The sequence below is a fragment of the Etheostoma cragini genome, chromosome 11, assembly GCF_013103735.1.
Source record: "Etheostoma cragini isolate CJK2018 chromosome 11, CSU_Ecrag_1.0, whole genome shotgun sequence".
Taxonomy (NCBI): domain Eukaryota; kingdom Metazoa; phylum Chordata; class Actinopteri; order Perciformes; family Percidae; genus Etheostoma; species Etheostoma cragini.
In genome coordinates this window covers 15,531,892-15,551,379 of record NC_048417.1, presented here as the reverse complement: position 1 = coordinate 15,551,379, position 19,488 = coordinate 15,531,892, and the positions used below count along the sequence as shown (strand labels likewise).

Sequence of the window (19,488 nt, the reverse complement as noted above, 5' to 3'; positions counted from 1 at the left end):
GTAGTGTACTATCAATTGCCTAATTGGTTCAGCCTGAAGTTTATTTTTAATATTGTTGCTTTAATTTCACAGCTTTTGTTAATTGATATAGTTATCTCGGCAACCAGGAAGGCAGGAAATGTGCACACAAAGCACACTTAAGCAAAGGGGATGTCTTTAGCTCAGTAATGACTCTATGAGGGCCGCTTGTACTATAAAATAAACTGTTCTTTTGTTATGGACTTTGCACAGGGATCCAAATTACACTTTAAACTTGTGCACTGTAGAAGGCATGTGGTTGTACAGAGTAGCCAGACCACTGTATTGGTTGTGTTGTGGGCTGTGTCATTCAGTGACAGGCTCCATGCGGGGGATGGTTGGGATGATAACATCTTTTTGAAAGGTAATGTGTAACAGAGTCTGACCAGGGGAGGACAGGCTACTGGAGATAGGTAACAGGCAGCAAAGGGTTAAAACAATACCTCACTACATTAGCAGAAGACAAGGCAAACTTGATTACTTTTGTAAATGTAATTATCTGGTGCAGTGATCAAATCCAAGTTGATTTTACCTTTAATGGGAAGAAATTAAAAGTAAAGGAGTAGAATGTTACATCTCAGAATGATAAAAGATCATTCATTTCATCTTCCTGAATTTAGGGCTGGGCAATATGACCGAAATATTTTCTATACCAATAAAAGTAATTTTTTATCGCGACAACAAGATGTAGCATGCTTTCTGGTAATTCAATAAATATATAGTCATGGAGAAATAGTCATGAGTAAATAGTAATGAAATAACCACATGGTAAAGCCTATTTTGAATACTCCTGCATGAATTAAATATTTGACAGATGAAAATGAATGAGTCATTTCTAAATGTATTAAGAACTTTAGTGCAAAATTAACATAACTTGCAGGGATCAGAATGTTAAGTGTCGTCAACATAAGGTTAGCGTTGCAACGTAATTCAACCACTGCTTTTTCAATACAGAAATGATACCAACAAAACAAATACATGCATAGACATTTTTCTATTGATTTGAAAATATCTATTGTCAAATCATCCAGACCCACCTGAATGTGAATCTTTTGTGTGGTTTAGCTTTATTCTGAAAGTAACAAAGTTTTTAGCTGGGAAATCTTATGCTAGGAAATTGAAATCAGAGCAATCTGTATGACATGTGTATTTCTGTCTCCAGTAATCCGCTCTCTCAGACATGTACAGTACTTAACATTGCATCGGCTTCAATAACCCAGCACTATATGGATTGGGTTACCTTTAAACTTGAGTACTATTATGTGCACATAAAAGCATACCATGAACACAAGATAACAGCCGGTCATCATACAACTCCGCCCATCGATGTGTAAGTGTATCTCCATCTTAAGAGATGAAACCAGCAGTGACAGTAGCCATTCAATCTAGACCAATACAATTAGCATTTGCATTAACTGATACCTGAAGAATGTGTTCCGGGCTACTGTATGTGTTATTTCTGTCCCTCTCATGCTGCCTGGGGTTTCTTGTCATTGTGTCAGTCCACTGTTGGACCTCAGCTGATCAATTTGTCTACCCCCATCTCCTGCTGCTCTCTGCTCTCCAAAAACAACCTCAAGACACCTGCCCATAGGCTATGTTCTGGCACATGTTGCATAACTGCCCTCCACCACAAGGAAAATGAAGATCTCATGGGTGCTTCATTGGCACTACAAATGACTGTTTAGGGCATCCGTCTCTCACAGAAACCAGCTTTTTCAGCATTTTAAAGAAGACCTCTAAAACAGCACTTAGTGTTAGGCTCCTCTAACTTTTTCCATCCTTCTACCTGCATTTGAAGAAAAATCAGCACAGGACATTTGCTGCAATCTATGCTTTCCCCATCTGGCTTCTAATCATTCCCCACCATAATTCAGCCAGCTCCCCCAGTGCACCCTGTGACTGACGCTCTCCCTGGCCCCAAGTCTATAGGATCCTGTTACCACCTTGTCTCCTCCTGGGGTTGTTCTAAACCTACAAAGAAGGAGTACTGAGCCATAGCAGGAGAGGTTGACCAGGCATGTGTGGTTCCCCAGCTCAGATAATGTGGCTCCCTAGGCTGTGGCAAAAGCAAACAGATTCTGAGAAAGTTTGCAAGTTAACCCAACTGCAAACCAGGACTAGAACTAGCTTTGTTGTGATTGAAAAGGGGTAACAGTGGAGAAAGGTGGAACTGCTTGACAGGGACTCAGGCTGCAGTATTTTTGTATGGTTCTGGTCATTCTAGTGGCAAAAATCATAATTGCGAGCAGAAATGTCTCACTCAGGGCTATTCTTCAGTACTAAGTGCTGTCAAGGGCATGATTGGTGATAGCTATTTTTTACGTTGTTTTTGTGGCTTGAAGAGAATGAAAAGTTGTTAGCTTTGTGGGTCCACCAAATGATCAGAGTAGTGTAACTCAGACAATATCTTTCCTGCTAAAGGTCATCATGAGTTTAAGTCAAGCAACAGCTGTCCAGTACAATTTGATGCACTATGTCTATCTAATGAAATGTAAAGGTTACTACATTTATTTGTGCAGTCTTCGGTTGGCCTATCTGGAATGCAATGGACTGAAGCATAGCAGCTGTTGGAAACTACAGGGAGAGGGTGGTTGGATTAACACTTGTGCTGCAGCAGCTTCTTAACAGCCAAAGTTCTCACTAGCCCATTCATAATGCGAGACAGCAGTGATCACGTCACTTATCACCACTTGCAAGAATAATTATTGTATGTATTCTGAGTTCCTGCTACTTGCTGTCATTCCTCACTTGAATCCATTGCATCATTTGCAACGGACTGATTCCCAGCGAGCTGCCCTATTATAAAATGCTGAAAATGTCCAAAGAAGCTATTGTGATACAGTATCAATGTGCGTTTTATGTCGTTTTTTTTCTTTCTTTTAAGAGTAGCAGTAGTTTTGGGGCGGGCACCTTGATGAACTGAAACTAAATTTGAACATGAAATAGTTCTCTTTTCAATGACATACTGTCTTAACAGATTGTCCGTTCATCAATGAAGTTCTGCAATAACAGAATACTCTGTTGAAATGTATGAATTAAATAGAGAGGTTCAGTCAACGCCAATTCGTTGGAAATGTACAATTTAATTCAAGGGTTTCCAACTGACTTTAATTAGGAACCGTTTAAGAACTACATGAAGTAATTTATTTTTCACCATTAAATACATGTATGTTAATTCTAGGGTTTGATATGTAGCTAGCCTACTTGTATCTGTATTTTACATGCAATGTTAAAAGTGTAACCTATTTTGTTATTCGTTGAAATTAAGTTGAACGTTGCAACACAACAGCCTTGCATAGGCACCAGAGTGGCCAACGTTTACGTAAACTGACGTTATACTGTAAACACTAACGCTGTTGTAGTGAAATATGTTGCAGCTAGCATAAAAATGTCATGGTATTTAAATAGTTGAGAACAGCTGCCGATGTTTTAACCATAAATTAGTAATATTTTTGAAAGATATATGCTTTGACAACAGCCAGTAAAGGTAAGGGACGTCTCCATATTCGTGTCGCCTATCTAGAAACGCGTGGCAGGAAGCACCGTGAACTGTTTGCTAAGTTTTGTACAAACAGCTAAGGGAAAGCTTAGTTATCGTCACTGTCCCTTTAAAACATTGACGACGTTCGGGCTGTAACTTAACGTTACATTTTGCGATATTATTTTCATAGTGAATAATTTATTGCCCTGCAATTTAATCAAATAAATACGAAGGTAAACATTCCACAACAAAATACCGAAAACGCACGGTGCTCCGTGGCGGTCCTTCCTACGTTAGTTTTTGGTTTGGTTCGAACTAACCTTTAGAGAACCAAAAACTAACGTTCCCCAACGTTCCCTAAACGTTCTGTTAGTGGGGATGCCAGGTAGAACCGCCTAAACACGTTTAAATTTGGACTTTTTTTCTTCTTTTATACAGCTGTTCTTACCTTGTGCCTCAAGCGGAGCCTGTATATTGCTGATCCCGTGCGGAATGAACTGTTCACGTGTAGCACAGGTGTTCTACTGTAGCGTGCCCTGCGTCGCGCACTATCACGTTTTACCTGTTGTGAATAACAGTTCGTTTTCAACGGGATCAGTGTATGCAGCAACAACAATGCAGTCTACATCATTTATGCACTCAATGAAGGCAAATAAAGGACACTGAAATGATAAAAACTTTATTCATAACAACACTGATTGACAAAAACTACATATGTGATGTGCACATCAGTGTATTTCTGCATATAGTTTAATCAAAACTCTGCAATACTTAAATATAGATTTGCTGTATAATCAAAGGAGCATCTAAGTACCATACGTCAGGTTTGTCCTACAAATCCAGTATTATTTTGATAATACATTTTCCAATAATTTATAGAATTGTTCCCATTTACCATTCTTGTTCACTCGCACCAGTAGGCTAATGCATTAAATGCAAGATAGTATCACACAAAGTAAAAGAGAAGCATTAAAATATGTAGGTCAGCGTCAGGAATATTGGGGTACTTAATGATGTGAGAAAAAAACAAAGTACAGCAATTATTAATTATCAAAACACATCATTTTATGTACAATGCTGGAGACTACTAAAAGAGGTCAAATAAAAGACTATGTGTCATGTGATGAACTCTGGAGAGCTCAAAGTAGACAGGCATGTGTTCTGGAAACCTTTTTATGATATCATTTTGGAATGTGTGTTTGATTTTGCTAACAGTAGATGTTTCATCAGAAGAATTAAGGCACTGCTATGGACTGCTCTCTCCTTCCATTTGAACAATCCCACAAAAAGATGGTGGTTCACCCTCTTCTCCCTGCAGAGTGGAGCCTTTGTCACCATCCTTTCTAATTGCACCATCCTACAATGTTAAAAAAAGAGACACAATTTATGTAATCACTAAAGACTCAGTGTAAGACAACATAAAAAACAAAAAGGAAATACAACCATTTAATTGGTATTTTGAAAGCCCATAAAACAACTATATTGAGTCCAATAAAAGTAAATACAGTATTTCTACAGATCAAAGTTGGAGCTACAGGCCCAGTGCTCACGATGCCAGTAAGGAGAAAAGCATATTAAGTGCAGGACTGATGCTGGTCCATTATTAACTATTGATGTCTATTTTTATACTTAATGTAAAAAGCCCACAATCTTTACTGTACAATGCATACCATTTATACAGGTTCTCCATAAAATAAATTGTCCCAGAAAATCTGATTCTATATTTTATTGGATTAAAATGTAGTGTAGAGTCACAACTGCGAGTTCTATTGACTTCAGGGCTCTAAAGCTGAGATAGCAATTGGTTATGGGGCATCCAGCCTTCTTCACTCATCTACTCTATGTGGAATCTCTGCAGAAATATTTACATTAATTGAATTGGTGTCTTTCAACATCATGATAGTTTTTTAAATAGGTAGAAACAGGTCCAATGCTAAGTCTTTAAAGTGTATATTGAACCCTGGGATGATTCAACTCAATAGGTCACAGAAACTATTATAAATCATTCTGCTACAATAAGATAGATTTTTTAAATTTTCATGGGAGTCAATAATTCACCTCTGGTCACAGTGTAAATTGCTGATACAGCATCAGAGAAGACGCCCCACCATTGCAAAGAGTGGTTTCAAACAAACCAAAGCAGGAATGGGATAAATCTGACTTTTATCCACTTCTATGTTACTCTTTTAAGAGACACCTGCTTTTCTCTGCAGTGCAAAGTGTTCTTCTACTTAAGTATTAATATTTCAGTGTATGAGTTGAAGTATATAAAAAGCTATGTCTAGCAACAGTGGTGTAATGAGTAGAAACTAGTCCTATACTGCTTTCATCTTTATTTAGATATTTAAATGTACGTGTGCTGTGTTATTAGAACTCACCTTGTGCTCAGACAATCCTTCTACCTCTATGACTGAAGAGCGACTTTTGATTGGGAAGAAGGGTGGTGAAACAGGCGAACTGGGGGACTTGGGCCAATGGGATAGGGACTGGCTTCTTTTCACAGCAGAGGACACGGCCTGGGCGAAACGCGATGGGGTAGCAGGAGAATAGGGCCTAGGGGCTGCAAAACTCCTTAATTTTTCCAAGCTTAACCCTGTGATTGGCTCTTTAGATGGCACGCTACTTTGCCTACTCATTCGCATGATGGCTGCATTCTTATCCTCCCTTTTAGGGCTCAGCTCAAAATTAGCGGCCGCTGTTGTCTCCTCTTGACATTGCATAGGAGGTGGTAGAGGAGGGGGTGGTAACTTTGCTCTCTCTGCACTTCCCTGAGCCTCCCTCTGGCCAGAACTAGGACTTGCGATGAGATTCTTTTCTGCTGCTGAGGTTACATAATACCCAGGTGTTTTTCTGTGCTGAGCCAAGCGGAAAGAACCAGGCTTAGGTTTAGTTGCGGGTGGAATTTTCATCTCCTTGACCTCTGCTGGTGAACCTGCTTCAGATGTCCCATTAGTCGAGGATGAGATCTTGTCATCTACTTTAGGTAAACATGTTGGTGATGAGGAATCAATGGATTCAGGTATACTTCCATTAACAGTGTTATGAGTAGTAGCAGTGCTAGTCAGTAAATCTTCCCTGGGTGTAGTAGAGTGCAGCTCACTTTTTTCCTTTGAGACCTCCGGCTGTCCCCTCGGTGCTGTGCTTTCCTCCAACTGAAGAGAACCAATATTAAGGCCCTCTTCTGGAGCTTCAGGAGGCAGCTCCAATGTCAGTGCAACTTCAAAATATCTCAGTTTCTCCAGAGATTTCTGAGGCACAATAGTATACGTTGTCATCCCCACCTTAGGGATGTAGTCCCTTGTCAGCTCGTTGGAAGGCTTGGGCTTTGGCTCAGAGTTTGTGGCATAAATAGATGGTGCCTTTGTTGTGGCAAGAGCACCTGATGTTGAGTCTTGGCATGATAAGGTCTCCGAGGTGTTGGACAAGGCATGTCTGAGATCAGGCGGGTCCACTTTCTCAGTTGCAGTGGCTGTGTCTTTATTTCCCAATGATTCATAGGCAGGCGCATTAGCTAAGGGAGTGGCTTTGTCGATGTGTTGTTGTGGAGGCAAAGGTAGTGGTGTGAAATCTGTTTGCACTTGAGCATCCTCTCCAGTGGGGCGTGATGTGCTGGTGGCCACCAGGCTCATCAACCTGTCAGGCTGCTCCCAGAGGGTTGTAGTGTTTGCCTGAAGCGAGGCCTGGGCTTCTGCATCTTGCATCACAGGCGGAGGGAGGATGTTGAGTACAGTACTGTAGTCACCTTCGAAACTTTGGGGTGTAGACTCTCCACAGATTGGGTGTTTGCTTTCATTTTCAACTAGGCATTGAGCACTATCTACAGAAAAGACAATTTGTATTGTGAGGCAGGTGTATTGACTCTCTTTGACAAGGAAAAACACTCGAACTTTGGCATAGTACGACAAATTCAAGAAATACATTGGTAGATACAAGATATCCAAAGCACTTATATGAACAAATCACTATAATTCAAGTGCAAACCCACTCGTATCTGCAAGTTTAGATGAGTCTGTGCCATCAGTTGTCCTTATATCACTCAGAGATGCAGAATCATTCACTGTGCTCTGCAGTTGTCTATAAAAGTCAAGCAAAGAGAGAATTCAAAGTATTGCTAATACCAATGTTTAAACATGTCTGAGGTTGAAGAAGTTATACTAGAGTTCGTACTTGCCATCTGAGGACAGATCACAAGACTGATCTTCCCCGTTTCCCTCCATGGACATTGTGCTCAGTATGTCAGTCTCTGGTGATGGGGAATGGAATGAAATATCAGCAGACATGTTGAGGCTGCTGTCCTCTCCCTGGGTATCACTAGCAGTCACAGAAATTACAGACGCAGTGGTCTCCTCTTGCTCCATAATCTCTTCCAGTGTGTTAGCAGCAGCACCCCCTGTAAAACAACATCATAAAGAAGTCATGTAATGTAAAATGTAATGTAAAGTCCTTCAGTCACACCACCAGAAACCAAGCATTCAACTGTATTCATCTACTACCAACGTATTCTAGTACTCGTAGGTACACACATTCAGCCGTTTTCAATGAAAAAAGCTTATTCTGATGAATGAATTCCACTTAATAATCTTTTACATCTCAGGCTCCCTTGTCTAGTTCTCAATTTAGCACCTAAAGGAAGTGCATCACAGAGGAGCAGAGAGCAAAAGGAATTGCAAGGCCACTTAAACAAAACTGAAGCTTCTCACTGTTCTCAGCCTCTGATCTCTCTCTGGGCTGTTGTGGAAACAGCAGAGGAAGTCATCTTTCTCTGTGAAGTTAAGTGTTTGAAAAAGTAGGCGCAATGGGAGGACGGAAATGGTGGCGTACACATGTAGACCAGTTGTAAAAAGTCATTGTTTACACTTTCTATTGATAAGGTCTGAGAGGTATGGCGCTAGTCAAGGGACTATGGGGGGAAAAAAAAGAGTTGTGAAGTTTTGGGGTGTGGAATATACAGGTTTAGGATTAGACATTGCACAAACATTAGTTTGTTTAATGTCTAATTAGAATCTACTTGGAGTAAAGTGATTTTGTTTGTGGTGCATCCTCATTATGGAGGTAAACCCAGACCGTGGGCAGTTTTTAGTTTTTTCTACTGTGGATTGTCCACCAAAACAAGGATATTGTTTCTGGAATGTAATTTCAAAACTCTGAGCCCTTCAAGTGCATTTCCATTTACCTCTGATGTATCAGTGCTGTGACAGAGATGTCAAAACCTAGCCAAGTAATATCGCAATTAAATTCATGACCAACAACCCAGTTTTATCTAAGGCTGTTAGTTGTCTTCTATCTTTATCACTTCAGTAATTTAAGCCACAATAAATCCCCTATGTTTGTTGATCAGAACTCAGTTAATTTTTGTTGGAAAAAATATTCTTTGTTTTAGCTCAAAATTGTATACAGGACGGGTGGAGCTTCCCCCACAGGACAACACAGTAAGGGTCAGATGTGTCTACACAATCACAGGAAAATATGTCAAAGCAAGATAATTATACTCAACCAAGGAAAAGTACCAGGGAACTTAGAACTTACAATTTTCTGGAAATGACTCAGCATACATTTGTTTGTGGTTTTAATTTTTAAAAAGACATTTCTTGACTTGATCAACATGAGTGTATGCATTGAAAAGGAGCAGACAAAATGGTAAAAGGCTTTCCTTTGAGGAATGTTAACACAGGTAGATAAAAGAGTTAGAGCATAGAGAGACCGGAAAAACAGGCAGACAAAGCTCCGGCACTAAAACATTATATAAAGCAGAACAAATCCATAAGTGAATCAGAATCTGCAGAGTTCATAGTAGGATGCATCATTTTCCATCCTCTGGCCACCATACAGTGTCCATGTATCTTAACAGGGCTAGAGGAAGTGTTTAAATGCTCCATAATGGCCACTAGGTGGCAAAATAGTCAAATAAAATATAAATTGTAGGCTTAGGCAACAAAGTTACTACAATTAAAATACATGTCTTTATCTTTGAAGGCTAAAGTACACATGACAAAACATCCCAGAACAGGCCATATTTTTTTTTCAAAGCAGCAGTGGAATAATCTTATGTATAAAAAGAACCTTGCAGCCCAAAAAATTCACAACTTTAAACAAAGACAAACCTTGCACATTTTCATTGAAAGGATCTGTTTCTGGGACAACAGCACTCGGGGATGTGGGTGGGGGAGGAGCTTTGCGTTTGGTTCTCTTCAGTGAAGACTCCGCAGAGGACCCACGACTTAAACCAGCCATCTATGGTATATGCAAGATCTAATTAAGTCATATAATCAATGCGCCTAAACACAGAAATCACATGGCTGTCATTCTACCATAACTCTTCAAAGCAATGCTGAGATGTCAGAGCTTCTGTCTTAATATTCACTCACGTGGTCACTGTCCAGTTGGGCAGTAGGTTCAGAGTGGAGTCTCCGTCGAGAGCTGAGGTCCGAGGGGCAGCTCTGAGACACGAGGATCGGGGGCTGGGGTGCACGTCTCTTCTTTGGCACATCGGTGGATAGTGTTCGGGGGCTAAGCGGAGACGAGTTTGAACTAGGTAAGGCCATGCTGAGAGGTCGAGGCTTGCTCACAAGTACAGGAGAAGCTGGGGCACTGGCTGTCGTTGCCTTTAAAGAACAAACATCCAATTGGAACATGATAAGAGGCCTGTTCCCAAACAGCATAGTGCATGTCAACCAATGGCAAACCAAAGTCCACAAACCTCCCTCTGAACAAAGTTACCTTCTGATACAGCTGTACCTTTGCATAATCAGTATGCTACATTAAAACACACTGCATTACCTGGTCAGATTTTTTCTTGCTTTTTCTAAACTTGCTGAAAAGGCCTTTGTTTTCTTTCTCTTTCTGATTTTTATCTTTGCCCGGCGTTACTGTTCCGGAAAAAAATAAACACAGTTGTAAGATAACATTGATCAAAAACATGACAGCTCTGTTGATATCAATCACACAGTTTCCAAACTGAAATACCTGCATGTGTTGGTGAGGCTGGACACACAGGAGAAGCAGGTTGTCCTGCGAAGGTCAACAAGCATGAGATTTAGTGCAGAACAAATGAAATATACAACAATAAGACACATGTGAGCTGATGAGGTACAGCATGACAAACACTGCATGTTTAATATGCAAAAATCTCCTAACATATGCAGCAAGGTCTGTTTTTTTTTTTTTTTATATATATATTAGCATTTACCTTTAGTATCTTTTGCATAAACCTCCCTTATTGCATAATCATTAAGAGAACTGGACAAGTTCAAAGGGGCCAGTGATTGGACATCTCTGAATAGAACTGTGGTCTCCATGTCAAATTCACATTTCTCACAGATGGCTGGTAAGTGTTTAGCCAGAGGAACTTGAGGACTGACTCTTAGTATAGTTTTCTGGGTCCCTCTGTAGTTTATCACCATCCGTACAGTGGCCTGGAGAAGACAAAATGTGCCACTTGATTTGATAAAATCTTTTTTATTTTTAACACAAACAAACTTGTACAAACATGGTGTCATGTGTTAAATGTACCTCAGGCATCTGAGGACCTGTCTTCTTGTTTTTATCCTCCCCTTTAGGTTTAAGTATGATCTTCTCTGCATTTAAAGTTCCAATGAGAGCATTGGGCTTGAGTTTGCTGTTGTTCTTGTTGGGGGTGACCAATTCTAAGGTGTGGCTTGATGGGTTCAAGTGATACTTTGCACAAAGCGTCACCAATAGATCCATTAGAGGTTTGCTAAAAATGACAGAGCACAAGAAAAAACATTTTGAATTTGTTTGGCATAAGAGGGAAGACATGATGAAATATGGGCTGTTGTGCCAGTTACACAATGCAAAACACATTCTGATTGAAGCAAATTTGAAATCAAGAAAGAATTTGACAAAATGTGAGCTTGTGTGACACACAAACTTAGACATCACTAACAGATTAATTGACTCATCATTGCAGGTCTAACTGTTGAGAGAAAATAAAAAACATATTAAACACAATATAAAAGTTTAAATTTAAAGAAGCAGTCGCATGGAGCTCTCCCGACACTGATCATACAATTTAAAAAAGAATGCCTTCATTTTAATCCTCAAAATAAAGCATTCACTCTGTGGTTTGGGCACGTAGAAGAGGTTTAAAGGAAGAAAAGAAGATAACGAATTCAGTGTTTAATCCTTTCATATTGGATAAGTCTTTGTCATTTCTCAAGAGGCCAAGGTGCAAAAGACACCCAGAAAAGTTTGTAAACTGTGTGCATTGTGTGAAAGATAAGGATATCTTAAATCCACTCTAATGATGGAAAGTCTGAGCTGACTCATAGAAGGACACACAGACAGACCTTATTCTAAAAAACTGTAAGATCTGTGTGTTCTTGTTGCACCACACCATGCAATCAAGAGAATCTTCGGAGTTCTTTCCTCACATCATTTGGAGATAGAAAAAAAAATAAAGAAATGCAATCAATTTTGTTTCCAGTACAAATATGAACTAAAACCACACATTCAGCTGCTACTCCACCTATCTAACTCAGTCTGACTGGAACTGCACTTTATTTGATGACATAATCTGACATCATGATGTAGTTTTTAATGTGTTCAGTATGAACAATGATGTCCTCGCTGAAATTGCATTACAGTGCGCAAACTGTACCTTCCATGGACTGTGGTCATTTCTTCTACTCCGTCTGGCAGAACCACAACCAGAGAGAGGTCCTTATCAATACGGTTCTCCTTCTGGTCCATGGTTAAATGAGGGTTTCCTGGGTACCACTGGGACAAACCTGGGGAATCCAGCCTTTTTAGACCTGGCGGGGATGGTGCTTTGCTTTTGGTCGACACCCTGTAGTTGAACAAGAAAAAGTGGAATTCATTCTCAGAGTTGGTTTAGCATTTGTAAAAGGTCTGTTTTACGTATGTGCATGTGAGCGCATTTTATAAAAACAACATTGAATTTGTTTCTGCTATCTCCGGCAATAATCTGATTGAAAATGCAGCAGAGAGCATGAAAGGAATCCTTTCTTCCTCAGGTTTTAGAAAGCGGTGAGGCCATTACATGAAAAAGCTCAAATCCACTTTGCAAACAAGTCACAAGACAACCAAGTGGACAGATTTACCCATTGAGCCTGAAGAAATGGCTGTGAAGAGACAGACATGTGAGAGATAATAAGTATAGAATTTCTCCAACTGTAGACACTGCTTTTTATAGTCTAGGTTGTGGTAAAAATGGATTTAAAGTGTAGTTTATGTTCCTTTTAATGTAGCGGCGACACCCTACGCATTTGTGAACACACATTCTTGGTGTGCTAAGATGTTGTTTTCAGTGTAAACAACTATGATGAACACATTTCAGTTCGGAGGGATGTTTTTGAGTGTTTGTTTTGGCTTAACATTCCTGGAGACTGTGTCAATAATACAGTGTGGGAGAGAGCAGTTGTGAAAGTTACAGACTGACCAGGTATGCCACAGGCCAATATAATTCGTCGGCCACTGATTTCATTCATACCAAGATTTTCTGTTGGACACTCATACCATAACATATCTGTGACGCATTTAAGGTAATTACACCATTCTCGTAATGCTCCCAAGAGGTGCAGAACAATAAAAACCTGCTGTGGGTAAACAAAAGCATGGCTTTGATTTGAGCAGGGTTGTCATTACAAGGCTTTTTAAGACTAGTTGGAACACATTTTCTTACGTGTTACTGTTCGCTTAAAATTAAAAAGCTGCAGATAGTATGATAACAAACCAAAGTCAGCGCAAGATCTCATCAAGGTCAGCTCATGACACACTATTATACCACAACATTAGAAGTTGTTCTGTGGCCCAAAGGTCCATAGAGACATGTGTCACACCATTCAGTCGGCACTTAGATAAAAACAGGCATTTGCAGAGCCAATGCCTTGCATTATAGCCTGTAAAGTCTCTGGTGGGGGCACTGCTTATTTAAACAAAGGAATCTGAGCAATGCAAGGTCACAGGCTTCACAGAACAACGTCTAGTAAGGGATTATTAGTCTAGCTATAGCAGTGGCTGTCCTAAGACTATAACATATATGTAAAAGTAAAAACACATTTTTGTATATGTGTGTGTGTGTGTGTGTGTGTGTGTGTGTGTGTGTGTGTGTGTGTGTGTGTGTGTGTGTGTGTGTGTGTGTGTGTGTGTGTGTGTGTGTGTGTGTGTGTGTGTGCGTGTGTGTGTGTGTGTGTGTGTGTGTGTGTGTGTGTGTTATATTCCATGCACATGCCTGAGCAATGAGTGTTGTTTTAACTAAATCATAAGTCAGCCAGACCAAAGGCAGTGCAATAATTTAAGAAACTGCAAGAAGACCTGAGGCAGCAACAGAAAAACAAACAAGCAGTAAGCAGTGGGACACAACAGAGACCAACTCGGGTATCTGTTCCTCTTTGAGCCCAGAGCACCAGTTGCCATGTTGATATTGCCACATGATCTAGCACAGCAAACCCAAATAACAAATAAAATACTGTGAACTGTTTGTTTTTTGTTGATTCTGTGACCTAAACAACTTTGAAACTTTCTTGAAAAATTAAAACCGAAGAGACAGTGAAGACAGCGGATATAGACAGCCAATGGCAGACTTTATACTAACAGTCTACATCCGGTAAATCGGACCAGGGATTACCAAATCAGATTCTGCCAGTTAAACTAAACAGTTTAAGGAGGCCAAACAATAGATTAAACTAAACTGACAATCTTTTGTCAAAGTAGGTATGTACGGCTTTATTTATATGTGCAACCATGGTCCTTCAGAGTTAATTAGATATCCAAGTATGCTAACCTAACCTAACCAATCCGTTTGTAATTGAGTAGTATTGTTGCTATAGTTACTTGTAATTTAATGTTTAGCACGTCCCTATAACACTTCAGTGTATACAATTTGCATTATAATTAAAGCTCCATTAATCAACATTTACAGTATGGTTCGGTCTTACCACTCTCATCTAACCAGTTTCCAGCGACAGAGGCTTTTAGCAGATAAAATAAACCCAGTGCCAAACAATCAGACAAAAGACCAAGTTATCAAGCAGCTGGTGAAGACAGATCTAGTAAGCAAATGTAAGACATTTTTCTAAATGAAAAATGGAGTTGCTGGAGACCAAATAGAAGGGAATTATGGATTAGACAGTTGCCTTGTGGTAAAAAAAACTACAAGTAGGCAACTGTATGCTGACATGTTGGCCATAAAAACATCACAAGGTTAGGTTCTCCAGATACATCCATTTTCAGGGCTATGTGTGTCTGTCAGCTTGTTTTGGAGGTTGTCTGTTTCTATGGAAAAGAAAATGAAATGAAATCCCTGAAAGAGTTTGTTTTTCAAATTGATTGAAAAGGAAAGTAAATATCTATCTGCCTGTCATCATTTCCAACAAATAAACCGAACAAAGCCTGTTCCATTGAGAAGAAAGTCAAAATCAGAAGGAACAAGTTGAGACCTGCACTCATAACCCTGGTGCATGCACCTTGTGTTTCAATCAGTTATAATGCTTAGATTGAAAATGTAAATTTTCATCCCCAATTGTTTGGATTTTAGCGAGACAAATCAATCCAGTCAAAAGTCTTGAAGTTAAACTTCGATGAGGGCCGAACTTCATGTTGACACAATTTTATTTAAAATAAACATTAAAAAAAAGTCATCATAAAACTTACTAAACATGTTCCCCTGTGGATCTGTGTCCATGTAGGTCACACATCATTGATTTAGTCATAACCTTGAGCTGTATTTAGGTTGATGTGTGTGTGTGTGTGTGTGTGTGTGTGTGTGTGTGTGTGTGCGCGCGTGCATGTGTGCGTGGGTGTGTCAATAAACATATTCTTCATTTGCAATTTTTTAAGACACACGTTGGCCACATATACATGTTTCAAATCTGCATCTGCGTGTGTGTGTTTCCTTTGTGTGCAATATTGCAATCTCTGATTATTGTTTCATGTTGGTGGTATGGACATCAAACAATCTAAATGCCGCTTTACGCAAGATCATCAACTATGTCCACTAGTGTGTTTTGCTTTGTCCCCAAAAGAGAGAATGTTTTGATATTAGCACACAAAATTTCCACTTTACATAGAATTGAAAAAAGACTTATTTCCATAACAAGTACACAGATTCTCCAGATAGCAGCATCATGAAGGCAAACTCTTACATTTTAGGTCTACGAACAACTAAATTGTTACGATGTTGTTCATTTTATCCAACACAACCACAATTGTATGGGACATAACTATAAAAATACCTAAGGAGAAATTACATTTAACTGTAATTTTATTTAGGGATCAGCAGTAGTGATTTTATAGCCTGGATGCCAACCGAACGTGGCCCCTCCCACAATATCTGAGGTCAGAAAGTTTGATATGGACCAGAACTGTTCGGACCAATCATATACTCAAGGTGGGCTGTACATGATGATAGACAGATAATCAACAGTAACGTAATCATCCAAGTCACCAAAAGCGCTTGGGTTAAATGTGTTTACAACAAAGATGGCTGCCGTTGGAGAATTGAGATGTGTAGATTCCGCCATCGCGTCTGTTATGGAAGATATCAACTGCACATTCATTTTAAAAGAGGAACAGTGAACCACAATCAAGGCATTTGTTGATCAGATCACGTTTTTGCAATCCTTTATATGGGATTTGGCAAAAGTTCAACATACGTCCAATACTCCCTTGCTCTGATTGGTTTTAGGTCTATCCAATTGAATCCAGAGACATTTTTTCCTGATTAGGTTGAAACACTCCATATAATCACAGCCAACTGGAGTAGTATCATACTCATATTCTGACAAGAATCTGAGTTTGACAACGTCAGGCTAGTGATTTTATATATTGAAAACGAAGAAAGAAAAAAAAAACCTTCTCATCCCCAACTGGTCAGTTTAGAAGGGCATAGAAAAGTAAGAAAGGGAGTGTAGGATGAATAATGAAAATAATAATTGAACCACCATACAACCATGAGGGAAGGCCATTAATTCCCTGCAAACATGTCAACAGACTAGCTAAAACAGACAATCACACTGTGGTCTCTACCAGGTACAAAGTCCTGATTTCATGTCTCTGACTGTTTATCTAGCAATTGGATTTTAATCCCTATTATAACCTTTTGCTTTTCCACACATTTTACAATTGCTCTAATACCGAGCCTTGTAAGTTGCTTTATTTAATTGGTACAGCTGTTGTGATTTTCAATAGAAAAACATGCCATGTAAATTTAAATTAATTAGTATGGAAATGATATACAGTAGCCATGCCTCAGACTCAAGGTCAGCCCAGTATACAGCTGTGTCATCAGTGACTTTTTCATGACACCTCGAACAGGTGACAGACACGCACACAGGCCCGTTTGTGCTACCCTGGCCTGTGTTTTTTTAAGAAGCCCAGGATGTGTTGCTGAATGAGAAGAGACGTGTTGAAGCACGACTTTGCTGATGGCTCATTCACAGGGTTTCCCTGGGAGGTCTGATACTCACAAACAAGCCTATTTAATACCAGAAGACATGCTTGACAGGCGTGATCACAGCCTACCAGGAAATAACAGGCCTGTTGTCATTGTGCCATTTGTTATGTTTCATCACATGTTGTGCGCTTCTGTGGTACAAACAGACTCTGAAACAAATACGCACTGTGATGAATAATTACTGCATGCTATGATGTGTTAAACGGAGCATCTTGGTTTAGCACTCAATTGGTTTGTGATGTGAATATGTGAAACAATATAAACTGATGTTAGGTGTTGTGCCTCACAAAATTGCTAAAAAATCTAAAATCAGTTTGATTAGGTTTTAGCTAAACTTCTACTAACCAACCTCCAAATGATAAAGGAAAATGAAAAGCCAGTATAACATCCAGATGCTTCTCCTTGTGTAAAAATACTTCAAATATTTCTGTGCTTATGTGTGAAAAAGGAATGACAGCGAGAGACACACAGGAGAGAGAGAATGTTTGAAGAATGGTGGCAATACATATCTGCCCTCTGTTATAAGTATTTAAAAATGAAAAAAAAAATCATAATATAAGCAGCAGTCAACCAGCTGAACAAAAGGAATATCGAAATTCTCCACATTCCCCTACACTTTGGTCCAGCTGGCGTGGCTTTTACCAGAAAAGTTTCAGTTACTTATGTGTATTCTTTTCACCCAATCAATAAAAATCCTTTCAGGCAAAAACTGGATCAAATGTAGCAATGAGGAGGTGAGAGTGGCCCAGAGACGAAACAACCAAACATTGGTAGAAATGTATCTTCCCTTTGATTGTTCTGAGAAGGTGAAGGATTAGGAGAAGTGCCTACTGTGGTATGCTAGCAGCTGCTGGGTAGCAGGATGGCCCCTTAGGGAATGGTGGGTTAATGTACAACAAAACAGGGACCTTCTTCCCTGTCACTTTCAAACAACACTCCAATTATTTTTAAGAAACAATAGCAATACTTCAATACTCCAATGACCAAAACACTCCCAGCACTCTTACCAGTAGCAGTTTACTAGCTAGCTGTGCAGTCAAATGTACAGGCTCAAACATGCCCAACAACCCCCACTTCAAGTCAAAACACCTTTAGTACACAAAAATATTTCAAGGTCCTCTCCAACACTTTTACAGGAAGTCAGTGACAGCTGTGCTTTACTGTACAGATACTACTAAAGACATTACAAGGAGAAAGAACCAAACATTTGGAGCAGGTGTGACAGACCTGCTTTTCCTCTCAGTTTGCCAACATTTCATGCCATACTCTTACCTCTTTGCCTAAGGTTGTCTCCGCTCAAAACATTTCCTTTCGGCTGTGTATGTCCCATGAGTAGTCAGATAGACTTTAACTCTATCAGCACCGCTTCAAAAGGTCCACCTTAATGCCGCACACAAGCTGTGACATCAGAAATCTGTCCCCTCTATCTAAATCCTGTCTGCCCCCTTGCTGCGTCTCTAAAAGCTCAAGCGCACAGTGTGTCAGTGGTACTCCCCCCGCGGTCATGAGCAGAAAGGTAAGCAGCTTTGCCTCCCTGTGCAGACATGAACCTTTGGGTGGGGCCAATGGAGCAACAGTGCACTAAAACACACTGCAGAATGCGCTCCCTTTGGTAGTTCAGCTACTAGAATAAATGTACTGAATTATCATGAACAATAACTCTAATCATGCTGGTCATGATGTGATTTTCAGAGTAAAACCACAAAAGGAGTCAAATGGACTAAAGGACTCCCCACTCCCTAATTTGATCAGATACTTTTGTGTTTGCTTTTTATTACGAAACAACACTGGCAACTTTTCAAATCCCCACCTTGTGCAGAACTGATTCATCAGAAAATTATGCTAATATACTTGTCGGTTGAGTGTCGGTTGAACGACAGCGATACTGACAAACAAAGCCACAAAACAACGTTTATTTTCCCTCTATGTAAAACACTGAGGTAGTGCCTCACATTTGGATTGTGATCATGCATCCAATTATCTTTCCTTAAACATTAAATTGCCAAGGGATACTTATCTTCAATAATTGCATATTATTTGAGTTTCAATTCAAACATGAATGTGAAAAGCTGTGACTAACGCAATATTCTAAAGTCAATAAACATTCAGGAAAGCAGTCAGGTACTGTGAGTAAAAGCTGTCAAAAGAGGCCGTCAGCACCTTGCACTTAACAGATCCAGCCAGGGAAAGCACCACTTTTGAAAGTCTTTCTGATGTTGTCATTGTTCAGTTAATTAACACTAGACTACTATACAAAATATTCAAAATAAAAAGCTTTTCATCTAAAATGGCAAGGAAAACTGTACACTGTCAGGTACGGAAGCAATAAGTTTGACTCTCCATGGTGTAATAAGTGCTCATTGCCAGTCCATTATCAGTAGCCCTGCACTTTCACTTAAGAATGTGCAACCCATTCTACAAACACCACCACCAAATACCATCGATGATAAGGAGCTAGAGTGCTGAATGTAGATGTGAGTGTGTAGGAGCAGGCCAGAGGGGTGGAGTTAAGGAGAGAGGTGGAGGAGGAGGAGGGAGGGGGGGGGGGGGGGGG

At 39.8% G+C, this 19,488-nt stretch overlaps 2 protein-coding genes across 9 annotated transcripts in view; both read right to left on the bottom strand.

Moving 5' to 3' along the window:
- The window catches only part of grb14 (growth factor receptor-bound protein 14), a 32,988-nt gene extending 28,844 nt beyond the window's left edge, over positions 1-4,144 (bottom strand). For both annotated transcript variants that reach the window (XM_034884667.1, XM_034884669.1), the window contains exon 1: positions 3,951-4,144. The gene's annotated coding sequence lies outside the window, so the exon portion shown is untranslated. The remainder of the gene's footprint in view (positions 1-3,950) is intronic.
- Positions 4,145-4,165: 21 nt separating this feature from the next.
- cobll1b (cordon-bleu WH2 repeat protein-like 1b) overlaps positions 4,166-19,488 on the bottom strand; it is a 20,742-nt gene continuing 5,419 nt past the window's right edge. For 3 of the 7 annotated variants that reach the window (XM_034884662.1, XM_034884657.1, XM_034884663.1), the window contains 12 exons: positions 12,120-12,308; positions 11,012-11,216; positions 10,689-10,914; positions 10,467-10,510; positions 10,280-10,375; positions 9,868-10,104; positions 9,604-9,733; positions 7,670-7,892; positions 7,488-7,576; positions 5,881-7,319; positions 4,712-4,859; positions 4,166-4,656 (listed from right to left, as the gene is read on the bottom strand). In XM_034884662.1, the coding sequence (XP_034740553.1) occupies positions 4,749-4,859; positions 5,881-7,319; positions 7,488-7,576; positions 7,670-7,892; positions 9,604-9,733; positions 9,868-10,104; positions 10,280-10,375; positions 10,467-10,510; positions 10,689-10,914; positions 11,012-11,216; positions 12,120-12,308 (2,989 nt within the window). In that variant the 3' untranslated portion in view covers positions 4,166-4,656; positions 4,712-4,748. Of the gene's footprint in view, positions 4,665-4,710; positions 4,860-5,880; positions 7,320-7,487; positions 7,577-7,669; positions 7,893-9,603; positions 9,734-9,867; positions 10,105-10,279; positions 10,376-10,465; positions 10,511-10,688; positions 10,915-11,011; positions 11,217-12,119; positions 12,309-18,206; positions 18,469-19,488 lie in introns of those variants that run through there. The other 4 variants (XM_034884661.1, XM_034884664.1, XM_034884659.1 and 1 more) reach the window with 4 other exon arrangements.